The sequence below is a fragment of the Enhydra lutris genome, unplaced genomic scaffold, assembly GCF_002288905.1.
Source record: "Enhydra lutris kenyoni isolate GAN:26980312 unplaced genomic scaffold, ASM228890v2 scaffoldscaffold66, whole genome shotgun sequence".
NCBI classification, from domain to species: Eukaryota; Metazoa; Chordata; class Mammalia; order Carnivora; family Mustelidae; genus Enhydra; species Enhydra lutris.
Genome location: NW_019154150.1, coordinates 3,208,511 through 3,226,790, shown reverse-complemented (window position 1 = coordinate 3,226,790; position 18,280 = coordinate 3,208,511). Strand labels below are relative to the sequence as shown.

Below are 18,280 nucleotides of genomic sequence, written 5' to 3'. Positions count from 1 at the left end.
CAGGTAGAGAGAGAGGAGGAAGCAGGCTCCCCGCTAAGCAGAGAGCCCGATGCGGGGCTCGATCCCAGGACCCTGAGATCATGACCTGAGCCGAAGGCAGAGGCTGTAACCCACTGAGCCACCCAGGCACCCCAATAAATAAAATCTTTAAAAAAAATATTAGAGGTGATGCAAGTCAAGTGATGGATGAAGTGTCATTAATATGAGGCGTTTGCCACATTCAGGGTTAAAAATCTGTAGAATGGGCTCCTAAGGGAAACATTTAAGGAGACCCCCCCCCCCCCCCCCCTACCCCCACTGCCAAAATGAGACTTTGGAGGCTGTCCTTAGAACATAAAGCAGAGCAGTGGGTTCCCTCATCCCTCCCAGGCCTGTGTTAGGGAGATGACCTAGATTCCAAGTCATTGTGAAGTGAGGAGTGATGGATTGGGAACACCACACTCAAGTGGCCGTGCCTGCTGCCTGCCCCATGCAGTGAGCAGTCCCGGTGCAGAAGGAGGGAGCAGACAGGCCTTCGGGCTGTGCTCCTTTAGACTGGCTGGGTCAACGGTGTGTTCTGTGTCTGTCTGTGGGGTACATCCATCCAGGGGGCTGCACTCCTGAGCCCTTTCCCAGATGACCACCATCCTTCATGGACCTTAGGGTGCTGCTAACTGGCTTTTGCTTCTCATCTCTTTGCAGACTCCAAACTGCCCAGGTCTGAGTATGGTGGTGGCCGGCAGTCCTCTGGGGTGGAGGAGGATTTCCTCAAGAGGTAATAAGCCCACGTATCTGCTCAGCCCTGGCCCTGTGCTCTGACTGAATGCTCTCTCCTCACCAGATACCCTTCCTTGCCTGAAGGCTCAAGGGTTTGTCTCATATATTTTGTCTTATTGAAATTGCATAAGAATCCTTTAGTCCAGGTGGCACTGGTCCTGGTTTAAACATGAAGAAACACCAAAAGTGGCCTGGAAGGGTTGACTGCTGATGTTCTTAAAAACTCACTTTATTTTAATTTTTTTTTTACTTTAAAAAAATTTTATTTTCTTTAAATTCAATTAATTAACATATAGTATATTATTAGTTTCAGAGGTAGAGTTTAGTGATTCATCAGTTGCATAAAACACCCAGTGCTCATTTCAGCACATGCCCTCCTTAATGCCTATCACCCAGTTACCCCATCCCCCCAAAAATTCACTTTAAAAAGCTAGACTAAGTAGCTGAGTGTCTGGACCTTCTGTGTCTATGTATGCATGCTGGCATGTTTTTAGGGATAAGAAGAAAAAGAGCCTTCACAATTCTAACTAGTTGCCTAGATGGACTGGCTCCAGAGTGTTGGTGACTTCCCATTGGCGTAGGCCACACCCACAGAGAGCTGGCGACACCTCTGAACAGGGACCTGCGTCCCACTCCCTGAGGCACAGAGGTCCTCAGAATGCAGTGTGAACCTTGATTATGCCCCGCACTAGTTCTGTGACTCTGGAAAGCCACTGCATTTCTCTAGGCCTCTGAGAGGGCATAGTTGGAGTATACTTCCTTGATGGGGGTATTGTCCTGATTAAATATGTTAATGCATAGTAAGCACCTAAGCCCAGCGCCTGGGAGAGTTCCCAGTGAATGTTAACTGTAGTTGTCGTTGACAGACTTCCTCTCTACCCTTTAGGACACTGGCAGCCTAGGGGGCCCAGTGTCAGCCACAGTTGGGTGGCTCCCTCAATTAGGTCAGCCGAGCTGGGTGTGTTCCATAGTCATGGACTGAAGCCCACATTCTAAGAATTTCCCCTCTCTTATCCTAGGGGGCCTCTCCAAGAATAACTAACCTGAATCTTTTTTTTTTTTTTAACGTCTAAATATTTAAAAAAAGTTCAACTAACACATGCTAATGAAAGACTTGGGAAATATATAAAATGGAAACATCACCCATAGATTCTGAATAACCCCTGTTAATATTTTGGAGTTTTTTCCCCCAATATCTTCTTCCCCCTAGTTCAGGATTATTTTTTCAAAGTTACATATAATTTTGTATCTTGTTATTTTCACAGTTATTTTCCATTTGTTACACCTGCTTTATAAACATTTTTATTTCTAAAAGTGTTATTTATTGGTCCTCAATTTTTAGATTCAGGCTATTGACAAATCTAAGAATATATTGGTCTAATGTTAACGTAATATACCATTGCACTTTTGTACCATATGTTCTTTAACTTGACCTTGATGGTGGACATTTAAGTTGTTTGTGTTCTTCTACACTATAATAAATAACTCTTCTAAGAGCATCTTGGTACTAATAACCTTTTTCTGTCTTTAGGATTATTTTACTAGGCAGAATGCCCAGAAATAGGTCAGAGGGTAGGAATACATTCAGGATGAAGAGTTAAATGTTCCAAACAAAAGACTGCTGTCATCTAAACTGTTCAAGCTTTCAAGGGGAGGCAGAAGAATGTAGGGCTTCCCACCTCACCTGTCCACTATATAGGAGTGGTTAGCCCAGGATTGAACCTGTGCCCTGAGAATCTCTCATTTGGCATATGGCTGTCTGATTCCTCATCTGATGGTCAGGTTTCCTTCTTTTCCTAATCTGTATTGTCCTGGCTGAGAGCGAGTCACTTTATCCCCTTGCCTAGGGACTATCGCTGATGCCTGAGCCTCTCCCACTGGCTTCAGAGCTCCCCTGGCCCACAGATCCCCAACCCCTGCCAGCTGAAGTAAGTATGCAGACCTTTTCTTGGCTACCTTCTGCCAGTCAGGCCATCTGCATCTGCTTTCCTCTATCTCTCTTCTGGCACAGGTATAAACAGGAGCAGGCCAAGGTCCAGGAAGAGCTATTCCAGGTGGTAACGAGGGAAAGAGAGGCAGCCACAAAGCACAGGAGTGTATCCGTGAAGCGTGGGGAAGGCAGCGTTGACCAGGAGAAGCAGAAGTCAACCCAGCTGGTGAGTACAGATCTTCCTGAGCTGGCCTTTTGTGCTCGAGCGGCTCTGGGAGGCAGAGGTTAGGCTCTGAGGCCTGATCTCTCTGAAGCTCTGGGGCCTAGCTCCACCTTTGTGGAAAGGGTGTCTTTCTGGGGAAGCCAAGGGCTTGAGTTCTTATAGCCCTGACTCTGCCACTGACTTGACTTGATTTGCTACCTCTGGCCTGTATTTTCAGTCTCTGGAACACTAGGTTGTATAGTGAGGGCTGGATCATTGAGCAGTCCGGTCCCGCTCTCTGAAAATTCACAATTGTCAGTGGTATATGTGCCAGGATGGTGTGAAGGGAGAGTTCTAGGGGCTTGAGGGCGTGCAATAATGAGATGGAGAACACGATCTTTCAAAGGTAGGCAGCCTGGGTATGAATCCTAGCTCCCTGCTTGCCGCTCGGCCCCATCCTTCAGTGTCTGTGAGCCCCGGTTGAGGATCATGATGTTTGCACATAGGATTGCCCCAGGGGTAGGGCGAGATAGTAACTGTCCTGGGCTTAGCATGGACCTGGCAGATTATAAAAACTCACTGTTATCGCTGTTATTGTTATTAATGCATTTAATTGATAGGAGACTATTAGGATTCTTTCTGCTGTGAATGAAAGCTTTATGTCATACTCCCAGGAGTCTAGAAATGCCCCAGGCTTGACTAATTTAGCAGCTCACTGGCGTCATCATGGACCCCTGTTCTCCTTCTGCTCTGCCATCTTCAGTGTGCCAGGGTGTACTCCGGCTAGACATCCCCACAGGTCAACGACAGCTGCCCCCACATCCTGCCAGGTCTTATGTAGACAGGGACACATGCAGCAGAAGAAGAGAGAACTTTCCCAGAAGCCCTCAGCTGAAGGCCTCTTACATGGCCGTGGTCTGAACTGCACCAGGGGCGCATGGCTCAGCCAGTCCTCCACAGAGGGAACAGGGAGGGCTCTACTGACTGGAGCTGGGGCTCTTTTCTAGTCCCACTGGGGAGAGGGTGGGCATCTAGATAGAAGTAGGGCTGATAGTAATAATTCTCCCCATTCCATTTCCATGTGGGAAGACCCCCACACATCCAAGAAACTCTCTGACACCAGCTGGGTGTCCTCCAATTCAACTTCTTCCTGAGACTCCACAGGGTAAGGGCTTAGGGCACAAGACTTCCCTCTCCCCACACTTCAGAATCCATTCAAGGCCATGTTGTCACCTGTGCTTCTGCCTGACTGGTTGTGAATCAGAGGTTCCCATGATCCCCTCGTTTGACTGATTTGCTAGAGTGACTCACAGAATTCAGAAACCTTTAACTTACTAAAAGGATTATGAGGGGCACCTGGGTGGCTCAGTGGGTTAAAGCCTCTACCTTCGGCTCAGGTCATGGTCTCGGGGTCCTGGGATTGAGCCCCACATTGGGCTCTCTGCTAGGCAGGGAGCCTGCTTCCTCCTCTCTCTCTGCCTGCCTCTCTGCCTACTTGTGATCTCTATCTGTCAAATAAATAAATAAAATCTTAAAAAAAAAAAAAGGATTATGAAAGGATTTAACTCAGGAACAGCCAGATGGGAGAGAGCCACAGGGCACGCTATGTGGGGACAGGGTGCAGAGCTCCCAAGTCCTGTGCCAGCGTACCACTCCCCCAGAACCTCTATGTGCTTGCCCACCTGGAAGCTCTTCAAATCCAGTTGTTTTGGGGTGAAACTGGGATGAAGCTTCATTACCTAGCCATGACTGATTCAGTCACTGGCACTAGTGATTGAACTCAACCTTCAGCCCCTCTCCGCTCGCTGGAGCTCAGGGGTAAGACTGAAGGTTCCAACTCTCTAATCATGTGGTTGGCTCCATTGGTAACTAGTCCTCATCCTTCCCTGTGGTCCAAAAGTCATCTCATTACCATAAAAAAAAGATATCTTTATCTCTGTCATCACTTAGGAAATCCCAAGGGTTTTAGGAGCTCTGTGCCAGTAACAGTAAAGACTAAATATTTAGTTCTTATTATAAATCATGATATCACAGCAAGGAATGGAGGTGGGCAGGATAGGGGGTAAGAAGAATGGCTGTAGCAGCATCTAATGTCATCTGCTTCGAAGGTCATGGGCTGGGAGACAGCAGCAGCCTTGACCTGCCTAAGGTGGGTGGTCTGGTATAATCTGTGCTTCACAGAAGGAAGGTGCAGACCACGTGAGTTACTGGACTGTGCCCTGGGTGGTGGCTGGGAGGAAGGCCTTTGCACAGAGGTTGAAAGCTTCGGTGGGTATACAACACATGTTGGTTGAGCTAGGCCCTCTGGGGAGTACGAGCAATACAGGAGCCTCACCCTTGGGAAATTGACACTCCAGTGCGGTAGACAGACTTAAACCAAAAACTTAGAAAAAGGCCACATCAGTTTCAGTAGACATGAAGCCAAGGTAAACACGATGTGCTTAGGAATGCAAAGGTGGTGGTGTCAACTGCTGGAGGAAGACATACCTTTGACCTAAGCCTTGAGGTATATGGCTGGGGCCCCTCCCACTGAGGGAGCAGTTGGGGGGAGATGGGTGGGTGTGGAGGCGGTGACCTGACATAGTGAGACAGGTGACTGAGGCATGAAGCCACCTTGTAGAAGACCTTGGACACCTTGCAGACTTGACCCACAAGATAGCCCGCTGTGACTATGAAACCTTGGAAGAGTCCTGGAGACCATATGAATGGCGATTATGTGATCTGACTGGTGTTTCTAGAACTCTGTGGCATCCTGGTGAAGAGTCAGTTGGTGCAGAGAGAAACTGGGGTGAGGATGTGGTTTTAGGGGTGCTGGCGGTTAGTCTCTGTGGGGCAGGTGGTTGTCACCCCTCTGCAGGGAGCCTGACAACCAAGTGGAAAGGACCCTGGTTCTGGAGGTGAAGGGTTAAGCAATACGGCATGAGCAAACCAAGCTGGCCTCCTGGGGCAGTCACCTAGCATGGAAAATGGCAGCCTACAGGAGTGGTGTTTCTTCTTTCTCACCTGGAACGTGTTAATTACAATGAAAGGGAATTCACAGCTTCCTCTCTTCCACCTGTGAAGGAGAAGGTTGGATCCTGCCTCCTCAAGACTGTCTGTCCTTGGAGGAGAACCTTTAGAGTCAGAAGGGGACTTAAATGACCTCACTACAGCTGTGTGGGTTTTCTATTTTAACAAAGGGTAACTTTAGAATACAGAAAATCCATCTTTATTTGATTCCCTCCTCCCCAAATTTCTGGATGGATAGTGTTCTCCAGAACCTGAGTTTTTAGGGAAGAGTGAAGCAAGTGACTTCCTTCATTTTGGAAATGTTATTAACAACTTTTCTGGGTGTTCCCATTTTTGACTGTTCAGCATCCATCTGTCCTTGCGGTCGGTGTTCCGTTTCCTTTTGGGAATTTTCCTGTCTCTTCTTGTGCATTGTCTTGTTGGGATTGCAATCCCAGTGCCAGGGCCCGAGGGCAGCTAGTCAAATCCTTTCTCTGGGGACTTTCGTTCTGAGTGAGAGAAGAGGCGGGGGTAGGACTGTGCACTGCAGCTGAGGCCTCCTGGTCAGGATCTTCATGCAGTGAGGCCATCTCCCACACCTTCACTGTACCCATCCGTTTCAAGTCTGGTCCTCTGCCTTCTTGAGGACTGAAGCATCTGCTAGTGATCAGATGTCAACTTTCCTTTGCCTGCGTTAGCTGGAGTTGATTTCTGTTACTTGGTGCTGCAGCAGATGCAAAGAAATACGTGAGCCTGGTTTTGAAGGCTTCAGCTGTCAGTGTGGACAGAGGAGAAGGGAAGCCAGTTCCAGGCCCTCTCTGTAGGTCAGCAGGGGCTTGAGGCACTCACCTCGATGCTGAGCCATACTGTAGCCACCCTTTCCCCTTTGGTTGTTGTGGCTGGCAGGGCCTTTTAGTGGAGATAATGTCAAAACTGTACGTGTGCTTTGGAGGATTTAAATAAAAGGAAAAAGATGGAGAAAGAACCTGAACAGAAGCATAGGGAATTTTCTTTCCTCATCTGAGCCTTCCATATGCGCAGATTGAAGGAGCCCTAGTGTTTGGATTGCAGCACATTCTCCTGGCCTTGGGGCCAGGCTGGTTCCCGGGGCGGACATGGCGTGGTCTCTGGCTCTATGAGCCAGCTGCCTGCTTCTCCTTGGTGCCGCCTCTGTCTGGCGGGTGTCCTCAAGCCCTGCACCCTCACACCTGTAGCCTTGTCTGAAGAACTTTTCCCCGAGTGTGCTGAGTGCAATTTGACATTTAATGTGCTCTTCTGCCCTTTCTTTGACAATATTGATTTTCTAATCCTCTCCTGCATGAGGGAATGATTCAGCTCATTATTGGGAAAAGTTAATAAAGCTAATGACAAGGAAAGGTAATAATTTTTATAATCTACTTCTGATGACAAAAGTGTCTCTGTTTCCTATCTAGTGCAGTGGTGGGCTGTTTTTTGAGTATGACACTTGCAGACTGGTAGAACCCCAGATATAATTGGGGTGAAGGCCCTTTGTTTCAGTGGAGCCTGTGTAAGTAACGTATGCATTCCTCTGAGTTGGGGGAGGAAGTTTGGAGTCCCAGATGTTCTAGAGAGAAGTAAGAACAGAGTGGTTTCTGGGGCTGGGTCTTCTGATGGGCAGAGCTTTACTTTAGGGGAGAATGAGATTTATGACCTTGCCTGTTGGGATTCCTGACACATTAGAAATGAGATTGAAGTACGTACACCTGATGGAAAGCAAAAACTTGATTTTATTTCTTTCTTGGTGAGCAATTCTTCATTATTTTCTCTCTATATTCTCTGAATGCCTATTATGTTAGGCACTGGGTTCACTTCTTGGTAAATGGAAACAAATGAGAAACAGCTTCTGTTCTTGAGAAGCTCTGTTCATTGGGGGAGGTAAGTATTCTCAGAAGTGACTGGACAGTGTCACGGTCAGACCAAAGGGATAGGAAGATAGTAGAGGAGGAAGGAGACTGTGACAACAGCCTCTTCCTGGCAGGGTGGGAAAATCTTCTGAGGGGAGGTGACCCCTAGGCTGGATCTCAAAGACTGAGGAGATGGCTCACCAGGTGCAGAAGGCTGAGAAAGTCTTTTCTTCTTTCTTTCTCTCTCTCTCTTTTTTTTTTTTTTTCCAGAAAGGGTGTTTCTGATGAAGGATGCAGCCCAAGCTGAAGCTGAGGGCAGGTTGGGACAAGCCATTTGGCTATGGTCTAGGGGTGTGTAGTGTGGCAGGCAGGTGTGAGCCTGGGATGAAATTCTGTAGGTCTGATGGTGATCTTTGGGGGAGGGTTTTCTAATGCCTCGAAAGAGATGCACAAGAAGAGAGAGCTTTTCTTCTACTGGACCGCGACCACGGGGAAGGTCTGAAATGGCAGATGAAGAATTGGGAACCAAATCCTGCCACTGGCCAGATGCCATAAGTGCTTGTCCACCTGGGTGTGCCTGCCTGATCTAAGGACTTGCACAACAAGAGTGTTGCACTACTGAGTATTTACCCCCAAAATACAGATGTAGTAAAAGAAAAGGGCCATATGCACCCCAATGTTCATAGAAGCAATGTCCACGATAGCCAAACAGTGGAAAGAACTGAGATGAATGGGTAAAGAAGATGTGGTCCATATATACAATGGAATATCACTCGGCCATCAGAAAGGATGAATATCCAACACTTGCATCAACATGGATGGAACTGGAGAAGATTATGTTAAATGAAGTAAGTCAAGCAGAGAAAGACAATCATCACGTGGTTTCCACTTATTTGTGGAACATAAGGAATAGGATGGAGGACATTAGGAGAAGGAAGAGAAAAATGACAAGGAAGAAATCGGGGGCAAGATGAACCATGAGAGACTATGGACTCTGGGAAGTAATCTGTGGCTTTTAGAGGGAGAGGGAGTGGGTGTATGGATGAGCCTGGTGATGGGTATTAGGAAGAGCACATATTGCATGGAGCACTGGGTGTTATACACAAACAATGAATCATGGAACACTACATCAAAAACTAATGATGTGCTGTAGGGTGACTAACATAATAAAATAAAATAAAATAAAATAAATAGATAGGAAGAGTGGCTGTCCTGCTCTGCTCTCTAGTCTGCAGGGGAGGTTTGATCTCCCACGCCCTCTTCTCATTGTTTCCGTGCTCCAAGAAGCTGCCACCTTAGCTCTATGGAGTCTGCAGTCAGGATTTAAGGAACATGATGGATTCAGAAGGTTTTGAGTTGTAATTTTCTGAAATCCTGAGTGAAATGGGTTACAGCTATAGCCTTTCTTCCTAGTTCTCCCCTCCTACATCTTTGTGAGTCTCATTCCTCAGATTATAAGCTCCTCAAGGAGAGGAACTGGGTCTTCAGTCAATTATAGATGTGCGTGGATGGTTAGGAAACCATGGCTAGCTAGAGCTCCAGTGGCTGAAGGGCGTGGACAGGGCTTCCTGCTTCGGAGACTGTTTTTTGTTTTTGTTTTTTTTTTTAACATTTTATTTATCTGAGAAAGAGATGTAGGGGGAGAGAGAGAGAGAGAGTGAGTGAGCAGGAATGGGGGGGGGAGGCAGAGGAAGAGTAGACTCCCTGCTGAGCATAGAGCCCAACTCAGCTTGATTTGAAGACCCTGCGATCGCAACCTGAGCCAAAGTCAGACGCTTAACAGACTGAGCAACCCAGGCGCCCCTGGAGACTTCTGTACAGCGTCCTTGTCTGGCTCCTGGAAGCCTCCTTGCTGTGCCCCATTGTGAGTAGGTGGAAGCATGTACCCATGTCAGCCTTCTCCACATAGCAGTTCACAGGTCTGACCTTTTCAAATAATAAATCAAAACAAAACAGCCTCTCACTCTGATGACATCTTGGAGTCAGCTAGTTTACATGACTCCTAGTCAGAGACTTCCCACACTTGGGGTTTAACTTGCATTGAAGAAGGCAGAGGGTGGGCCTGGTGCCTCAGGCAGGGTGGTCAGGAAGTTCTCTACTTGACCTGCAGCTGAGGAGACCTGACACCTGGGAGCAGCTGTTTGGCATGGCTGTTTTAGAGCATTAGTGGCCTGGGGACTCTGGTGGCCTTGTCCTTATGCCTCCTCCAATTTGAGCTACAGACAGAGATCTTAAATTCCTTTGGAGGTGGATTTGTTAGCCTAGATGGCTGGTAAGATCGATAATCTGAAAAAAAAAACAAAAAACAAAATAAAACAAAAGAGTCTGCCATCCATGGCCCCTTTCCTTGCTTTCCTAAATCTTGCTGTTTTTTTTTTTTCCCTCTAGATTAGATCAGGGGTTGACAAACTTTCTCTGTAAAGAGCCACATAGTAAATATTTTAGACTTTGCAGGGCCACATATGGTCTCTGTCACACATTCTTTGCTGTTGTTGTTTTTACAGCTCTAAAAAATGTAAAAACACATTCTTCCTCAGAGGTCATACCAAAAGCAACTGTAGGTTGGATTTGACGGGTGAGCTGTAGGTTGCTGACCTCTGGACTAGAGAGATTGTAATTGTTTGAGTCTGTCTGAGTCACCACATGCCTCAGGCAGCTGGGGGGCAGTGGTGCTGACGGGGAGATCCTGGCTCCTCGGGTTTTGATTCTGGTGAGAAGTTTCATGGCGCAACAGTTCCTAATCGCCTCAGTCTTCTGATGGGTAAAATGAGGACTTTTCTGGGATCAGCCCAGTGGTCGGGTTGGGAAGAGTCATGAACATCCACTTGAACTCCTGATTTTTTTTTTTTAACATTTGGCATTTTTTAGAGTTTCCATTTCTCTGCTGAAATTCCCCAACATTTACACATGCTGTCCACCTTTTCCTGTGGATCCTCTAAACCTATTATAATTATCTAAAGTCTCTGATAATTCTGACATCTGGGTCATCTCTGAGTTTGGTTCAGTTTATTATTTCCTCTTTCCATATTTGGTCCCATTTTCATACAGCTTCATGTGCCTTGTAATTTTTTATTGATACTGGACATTATGTATAGAAGAAAAGTTGAGGCTGAGGAAAATGGTGCTCATGCGCAGAACCGGTCATCTTCTTCTTTTGACAGGCCATGAGTGTGGGAGGCTGGGCACAACTAAGTCTGTACTTTAACAGGGTGTGGGCTCTGTTAGTGCATTGGATTCAGACTCTGTGAGCATTGGACCCAAACTTTCTGTTCAGCAGGACTTGTGATCTGAGCTCTGCAGGGTTTGTCTGGGCTGTCCTGCTTTCCCCTCAGGCTTGTGGGAGGCCCCGCTTATCTTGTTCTGGGGGTGCTTCTTTGTACCTTCTCCAGCTGCAAGCAGCTCCTGGTGCTGCTCCATGTCAGGCCCGGAGTACCACAGGCTTCTCTCCGTCTTCTGCTCGGCTTTCACATGTCTGCTGGCCCCATGTACCTGTGCCTCAGGAGTCCATGAAAGGTGTGTCAGTCACTTCTCCTGCCCTGTGCCCAGGACTTTCTTTTTCTTCTTCTTCTTTCTTTATTTCTCTTATCAAACTGGGGAACTTTTAATGTTTTTTTATTTTTTAAATTATGTTCAGTACTTTCAAACAGTATAGGTCAGGAAGAAGAGGTTCCTAACCGATGCTGCATTTTTTTCATGTGTCCACTGGCCCCATGCAACTGTGCCTCAAAGGCCCATGGAGGGTATCTCAGTCACTTCTCCTGCCCTGTCCCCAGGACTTTCAAGCAATGTAGGTCAGGAGGAAGAGGATCCCAACTGATACCTCATTTATTTCATGTTTCCGTTTGGTCATCATCATTTTAAAGCACACTTCGCACCCCAGGGAAAATGAGAAGGGCAAAGTCAAAGGACTAATTTCCCTCCCTCTCTGAATGCCTGGGCCCGTATGACTATTGTTGTAGGGGGCCAGTCCTTCCACAGGGTGGGCAGGCTCTCCACAAGGTACAGAGGACATTCCACACAGCTGACTGCCACCATGCCCCATTTGCAGCCACATTTACTCAAAGAGCAAGGCTGGAAGTGTTCAGTTTCTTAGAGAATCAGAGTAATTGTTTGGAAGCGGTACTGAGGCTACCTGGATTCCTACTTTCCTTATTAAGGTCAAAGTAAAAACTACCTGGCCTTGTGGCCATATGGTTGGATAATTTTTAGAGATAGGAATACTACAGCTAGGCTTGTATGAAAATGGTTCAGCCATATTTTTAGCTTATTACACACCAAAGAAGGAACCTTGGCTGTATTTCTCACATATTTTGTACAAAGTGGGGGTGGGGGAGGGCATAAAAACCAGTCAGAGACTAAGAACTTGGCACCCAAGTCCAGGAATGGCCCTTAGTGCACCAGCACTGGATCATAATGCTTTTGAGTGGTTGCTAGGATTGACCCATGGAGCCATTGGCGTGAAATGCCTGGTACCCAGGAGCTCCAGGAATTGGGCACGTTGTTCTGGCTAGTGAAACTGACAGAACTATACCCATATGAGCCCATCTCTGGGGTTCCTTCACTCTTCTGTGCTGTTTCCTTCCTGGGGTAGAAATGGGGGTAGAGGGGCGCCTGGGTGGCTCAGTGGGTTAAGCCGCTGCCTTTGGCTCGGGTCATGATCTCAGGGTCCTGGGATCGAGTCCCGCATCGGGCTCTCTGCTCAGCCGGGAGCCTGCTTCCCTCTCTCTCTCTCTCTGTCTGCCTCTCCGTCTACTTGTGATTTCTCTCTGTCAAATAAATAAATAAAAAAATCTTAAAAAAAAAAAAAGAAAAAAAAAGAAATGGGGGTAGAGAGGGTTGTGTGTTGTTGAGCAAGTTGTACCTCATCCATGGACTCTTGACAAGGGGTTGGTGTGAACTGATTCCTGGAACAAATCAGTCCTGGAAAGACAGACCGCAGTACTATGGAGGCAGCGGGGATGGGAGGGTGTTAAAGAAACATCTTGTTTATGGGCAGATGCCTTGGGATTTTCCACCTGAGTGGTATAGGTATCAAGGGCCCTCTCATTCAGCCTCGTCCCTGGCAGACTTTTATCTGCAGCACTTTGCTCTTGGTCCATCTCCCTGCCTGACTTCCCCACCTGCTGTGTGTTAGGATCACCTGGGAACTTGGCAGAGAGACACATAATTGGATTTTAGGCCAGAAACAACTGCACTAGACTCTTTGTCGCTGTGACCCTGGAATCTGTGTTTTGAATAGTAACCCCCCCCCGCCATGCAGGCCCAAAGCAGGCTCCTGGACTGATGTAGGTAGCCAGGGACCCCACAATGGTTCTGCCCCTTTTGCTGTTGGGGCCCTTGAAGGAGGTGTCATATTCCCACTGGTGATGTGGCTCCCCGTGGTGCTCCAGGGCAGGGGCCGTGCTATTTGAAACACACACCAGGCCCCCATCCCTGATGCAGCTCTCTGCCCACATGGGTGCCTTTGTCAGACCTCTTGGCCTCAAAAGAAAGCAGGACCTCTTTGCTGAGGATAGCTAGTAAAGCACTCTGTCCTGGTATCATGTCCTAGGAAGGGTCAGGCAAGCTGGGTTTGGCATTGTGGGGGACAGGTGGTAAGAAACTATTGCCAGAGCGGGCAGTGCCAGCTTCAGGACATGAGTGACATCAGGTGGCACCTGGCAGACTGCCAGCAGTAACATGCACTTTGTGAGAGAGCTACTTCCTGTGGCAGCAACCCGTGTGATATTTGAGGCATGTGGCAGGAGCAGAAAGAAACCTTCTCCAGACATTTAGACTCCCTCGCCAGCCTGTGCACAGGAGGGCTATGATGGTCTAGTTGCTTCTCAGGTCCCTGGGACATGCGCCCTGAGTGAGCCCAATAGGCCTGAGGGTTGAAGTCTAGGCATTGTCCCTGGATGCATTGTGATGGCGTCCTTGGGCTGGAAAAGCCCTATTTTTCCCTTAGCAGTTTGACATGTTTTGAATGACCAGGAAGATGGCAGTTACCCTGGCAGTGGGGAGTTGGAGGACTAGGGTGAGAGCATGTGTGGTGAGGTGGGATTGAGAGGGGCCAAAGGGACCGGGGTGGTAGGGGGGCTTGTCCGGACAAGGTCACCACGGTGGTACCAGCGGAGCAAAGAGATGGTGAATAACCATCTCTGGTTCTTTGGATTTTAGTAGAAGGTGGAAGACATGTGGACTCCTTCTCTTTAAAGAAAGCTGTTGCTCTATGGACTTCTCAGGTGAATGCAGGGATTTCAGAATCTGTTTCAGAATGGCCCTCCTGTGGGAAGGGAGATCCCGACACTTGGGATGGTTAAAGATGTGCATTTAGCCCTCTTATTTAAGAAGTTGGAATTCCAAGTGGGTTTCACAGCCTGGGTTGATTAGGATTTTGTGCAGCTTCCTTCCCTTCACCGCCTCACGGATCTGCAGATGCCTTTAGTTTTCCCTTCCTAGCTCTGGTGTGTAGCTCAGGTGACCTCTGCTGTGTGCTGACAGAAGCTGGAAATCCTCATTAGCTGCTAACTTTGTTAGGCAAATGGCTGATTGCAGTTCCATTCCTGGTGTCATTGCTTCTAATTAGCAGATCGCATGTCTACGAAAATGTCTCTTAGCACCAGGGATGAGCTAAAGAGGCTGACAGCTGGGGCTGGGATCTGGAGAGAATTGTGAAAGAAGCTTTTTCCTCTTAAGCCTCTTGAGGGACTCTGCTGACGACCCTAGCCAGGCTCCTTGGCCTCTGTGTGCCTGATGGGTCCCAAGGGGCCTGAGCCACAGACTTCCTTGGAAAAATCCAGCAGCAGGGTGGGGAGGTGGTGGTGACCTGAGCCATCTTGACAGGCATCACAGCAGCAGGTGGCATCTTACTGACCTACTGCTTTGTGTCTTGTGAGAAGCCCAGGGCCTGGCTGAGAGTTTAGGGCTTTTTATATTTTGAGCAGGTCTTGTGCACCGTGAGTTAGCCTAAAATTATAGGGAAACCTGACTTGAGAACTGGGGCTGGAGCCGGATAGTGTGTGCTGGCCATCATGGCCTCTGAGAGGACACAGGCCATCAGGGACAGTGGTGCTCAGCAGCGGCACCTGCTGTCTGTGTCTGCTCTGTACCCGTCCCAGTCCTCTTCTGGAAGCAGTGCCCGCCACCCTCGCCACTCGCTTTGTGCCTGTGGATTGAGTGGACGTGGCGCTACAGCCCTCATTGACCTTGGCAGCAGTATGTTTTCTTTTTCTGTCCTGCTTGAGTGAAATTGGGCTGGTGCCCACCCATTTCCATGCATGCCTCGAGGATGCCAGCAGGGCTGTGGAGAGGGGAGGGTCATGGTTTATTTTAAGTCAGTTTATGTGGTTTATTCACATAGTCTTTGGGGGAGCTACCATTCTTCTTTTCCTTTTTCTGAAAAAAAATGTTTTAGATTTGTCAATTAAGCAGATTGTGTTTGCCCCCTTGGATAGAGACCACTGCTGGCTACTGGCAAGGTAAAGAGTGGAAAAGGGATTATTTGGCTGACAAACATCAACAAGTGGGATGGGAGAAAAGTCTCAGACATTTCCCCCTTACCTCTGTGTCCACTTAGTGGCTGAGTGAGGTCCCTATCTCATGTGTCTGGGCTACAAGATGAGGGCTCTTAGATAGAGCAGCATGTGCACCAATCAGGAGCAGCTTGGGCTGTAACAGAAGCCCAGGTGGCAGTGGCTTAAACAGTGGGGGGTGTGTTTATTTCATGAATAAGAAGTCTGGGAGCAGACAGGTCAGGTGGGTCCAGTAGCTCAGTGCATCAGGAGAGATGCATTCACCTCCTTTCCTTTTGAATCACCATTCTCAATGCAGCTCTCCTCATGGCCTCAGAATGGCTACTTTGTCTCCAGACATCTCATATGTTTTCTACCCAGGAAGAGGGAAGGCCCCAAAGCTTTTTCTGAGTCAAGTTTTGCTTTCTGTAAGAGGGACACTCTCTCCAGGGACTCTTAGAAACACAACAGTGTCACAGGGCTACCTCTGGCTAAAAGGGAAGCTGAGATACTGAGTAATTTTAGCCAGGGATCTGACCACTCCCTAAGATCAGGTTTGTTTCAGGGGTTGAATGCCAGTAAGTGGCATCTTCTCTAGCATGGCAGTGTAGAAGCGCTGCTTCTGGACTTGTGAGACCTGGACCCAGATTCACCAAGAACTCTCACTGTGATCTTGGACACCTTCTGTAACCTCCACAAGCCTGTTTCCTTGCGTGTCAACAGGCAAGCATCTAGAGTTGTAAGGATGCTTTAGTGACATGGTGGAGGCCAAGCACCCAGCCTCCTTGCTGGAAGGTGGAAGGCAGTCCCTACATTCTTGTCTTTGCATCATGCCAAGTTCGCCCCAGTGCAGGAGAAGAGAAGTTCAGCAGGTGATGAATCTGAGGGTAGAAGTGGGGTCTGACCCCACCGTGGCGGAGATGGGTTGCTGCAGAGAGTAGGTGTGATGGCGGTCTCCGGGTGCTGCCTTTCCTCCCAACCTGGACTTCTTCGTTCTAAAACAGACCTTCCCGATCCCACTGGGCATTGTCTCCAGCCTCCCAAGGTTCGTCTGAGTTTCCCTGCCTGTCCTCTCCTGGTTGGTGTTCTCACCGATGCCCAGACTGGAGTGTTTCCATGTGCCCTGGGCGCTTGTGAGGCTGAGGGGAGGGGCCCACTTGCAGGCATTCTTAGTGGAGCCAGCGTACCCACACTCTTGGTGGCACTCCCTCCTGCCTTCCTGAATTCCTGCAGGCTTTCTCCAGAGACTTCTGGAATCCTGTTTCTCTGCTAGGACTGGGGTAGTTGGGAAGGGCAGCTAAGGGGGAGGCTAAGCAGAGCAGCTGTATGTGTGAGGCCTTTGTACCATGTGTGCCCTGCCACACAGCTCTGGTGCCACTGGGCTGACCGCACTAGGAAGGCCTCTTGGAGGAGGGGTCTGCCCCTGCTCTTTACTCCCAGCCCCCTAGTAGGCTCGCATAGTACAGGCACCCTTTCCCCTATGACTCCTCCTGACTCTGCCCACTCTCATGCCCTTCCCAACACATAGGACCCTCTGGGGATCCAGCTCTTCATGTGTGGTTCTCAGCGCTCCCCGCCACCCTGGCGCCTTTCCCGCCTCGATGGTCCCCTCTCCTGCCTCCTCACCTGCACACACATCCCCCCACCCCGCTGTGGACCGCAGCAGGAAGTGTGCGAGAGCACACAGGGCAGGATCAGCTCAAGAGCCTCTGTTCTTGGGGCTCCCGAATGTCAGACAATGTTGAACATGGGGCCCATTCTCTAGTTGACTGCTCGGACACGATGTCGGCACCTTATCTTCACGCTGACACACACTGGACATTAATAGAAATACATCACCACGGCACATGTGTGGAATTTCAAGCAGCCGCCTGGGCTGGCACCTTTGATAGCCTATTGTGTGCTTAACCTCTTCGGAAGAGGTTTTTGATGAGAAATGAGTAAGACTGTTAACTCTGGGCAACGGGGTATGTGGCAGGTTTTCTTTCTTCTTCCTCTTCTCCTTCTTTTTTTTTTTTTTTTTTTTGCTTTTCCCCTTCTTGATTTTCTGCAGTGCTTCCTTAATCTTTGCTCTAGAGGAGTGGGCTTTGCTGCCTCAGGATTTTGTATTTAATCCACTGCTGTTTGAGCTGGGCTCTGCTGGCACTGATGGGAGCAGCCTTGGAGGTGGTGCAGGGGGGCATAAGGTGGGACCGCAGAGTTTTCCTTGCACCCAGGGTTGTTTGGCTCAATTTTCTCCCTCTGGCCCTAGTCCTTGGAGAAGCTCCTTTATGGCTGCATGGGGCCACTGGGACAACTGGCTTCTCTTTTGAGATGCTCTTAGCTTTTAGAGTCATTTTCCCCCCTTTATCTCATCTCCTTATTTTTCCTCAAGAGCTGCTAGTGATGCCCCAGTTTTCCTGATTGGCATCTAAAATCCTGGAGAAGAATGACTCACTCAGAAGCCCTGGGTCTTGCTGTGGCCAGCGTGGTCATTCGGGGTTGGCACATCATCGCGGTGGTCTGGAGGTGTTACAAGAGAGACTCTTTTTTTTTTTTTTTAAAGATTTTATTTATTTATTTGATAGACAGAGATTACAAGTAGGCAGAGAGGCAGGCAGAGGGAGAGGAGGAAGCAGATTCCCCGCCGAGCAGAGAGCCCGATGCAGGGCTCGATCCAGGACCCCGAGACCACTACGCTAGCCGAAGGCAGAGGCTTCAACCTACTGAGCCACCCAGGCACCCCACAAGAGAGACTCTTGACTGCTTACCATGTGGGATAGCTTCGTACACTCTCAGTTTCTCCAGCTATGAAGTGGAGGCTCTCACAGGCTTCGTGTGGGGTTGAGATGAGGTAATGTTTTAGTGTCTAGGAAAGTGTCTGGGCTGTAGTAGGTCCACAACAAAACTCACACCTCAACATTTCCTTGTGGCCTAAGGCTAAAGAGCATTCCTTGACAGTAGTTTCCAGATCATGGGTCTCTGTCTTCTTTCTACTATGGCTGTTGTTCTCTTGGCATGTCCTACATCAGACACTTGCTTCTTAACTCTCCCCTCTCTCTTTTCC

General features: G+C 48.6%; 1 protein-coding gene across 2 annotated transcripts in view; it reads left to right on the top strand.

The window, feature by feature from the left end:
• Positions 1-18,280, top strand: part of LOC111159074 (coiled-coil-helix-coiled-coil-helix domain containing 6) — a 244,275-nt gene that overhangs the window by 24,088 nt on the left and 201,907 nt on the right. For both annotated transcript variants that reach the window (XM_022521457.1, XM_022521458.1), the window contains exons 3-4: positions 682-754; positions 2,768-2,912. In XM_022521457.1, the coding sequence (XP_022377165.1) occupies positions 682-754; positions 2,768-2,912 (218 nt within the window). The remainder of the gene's footprint in view (positions 1-681; positions 755-2,767; positions 2,913-18,280) is intronic.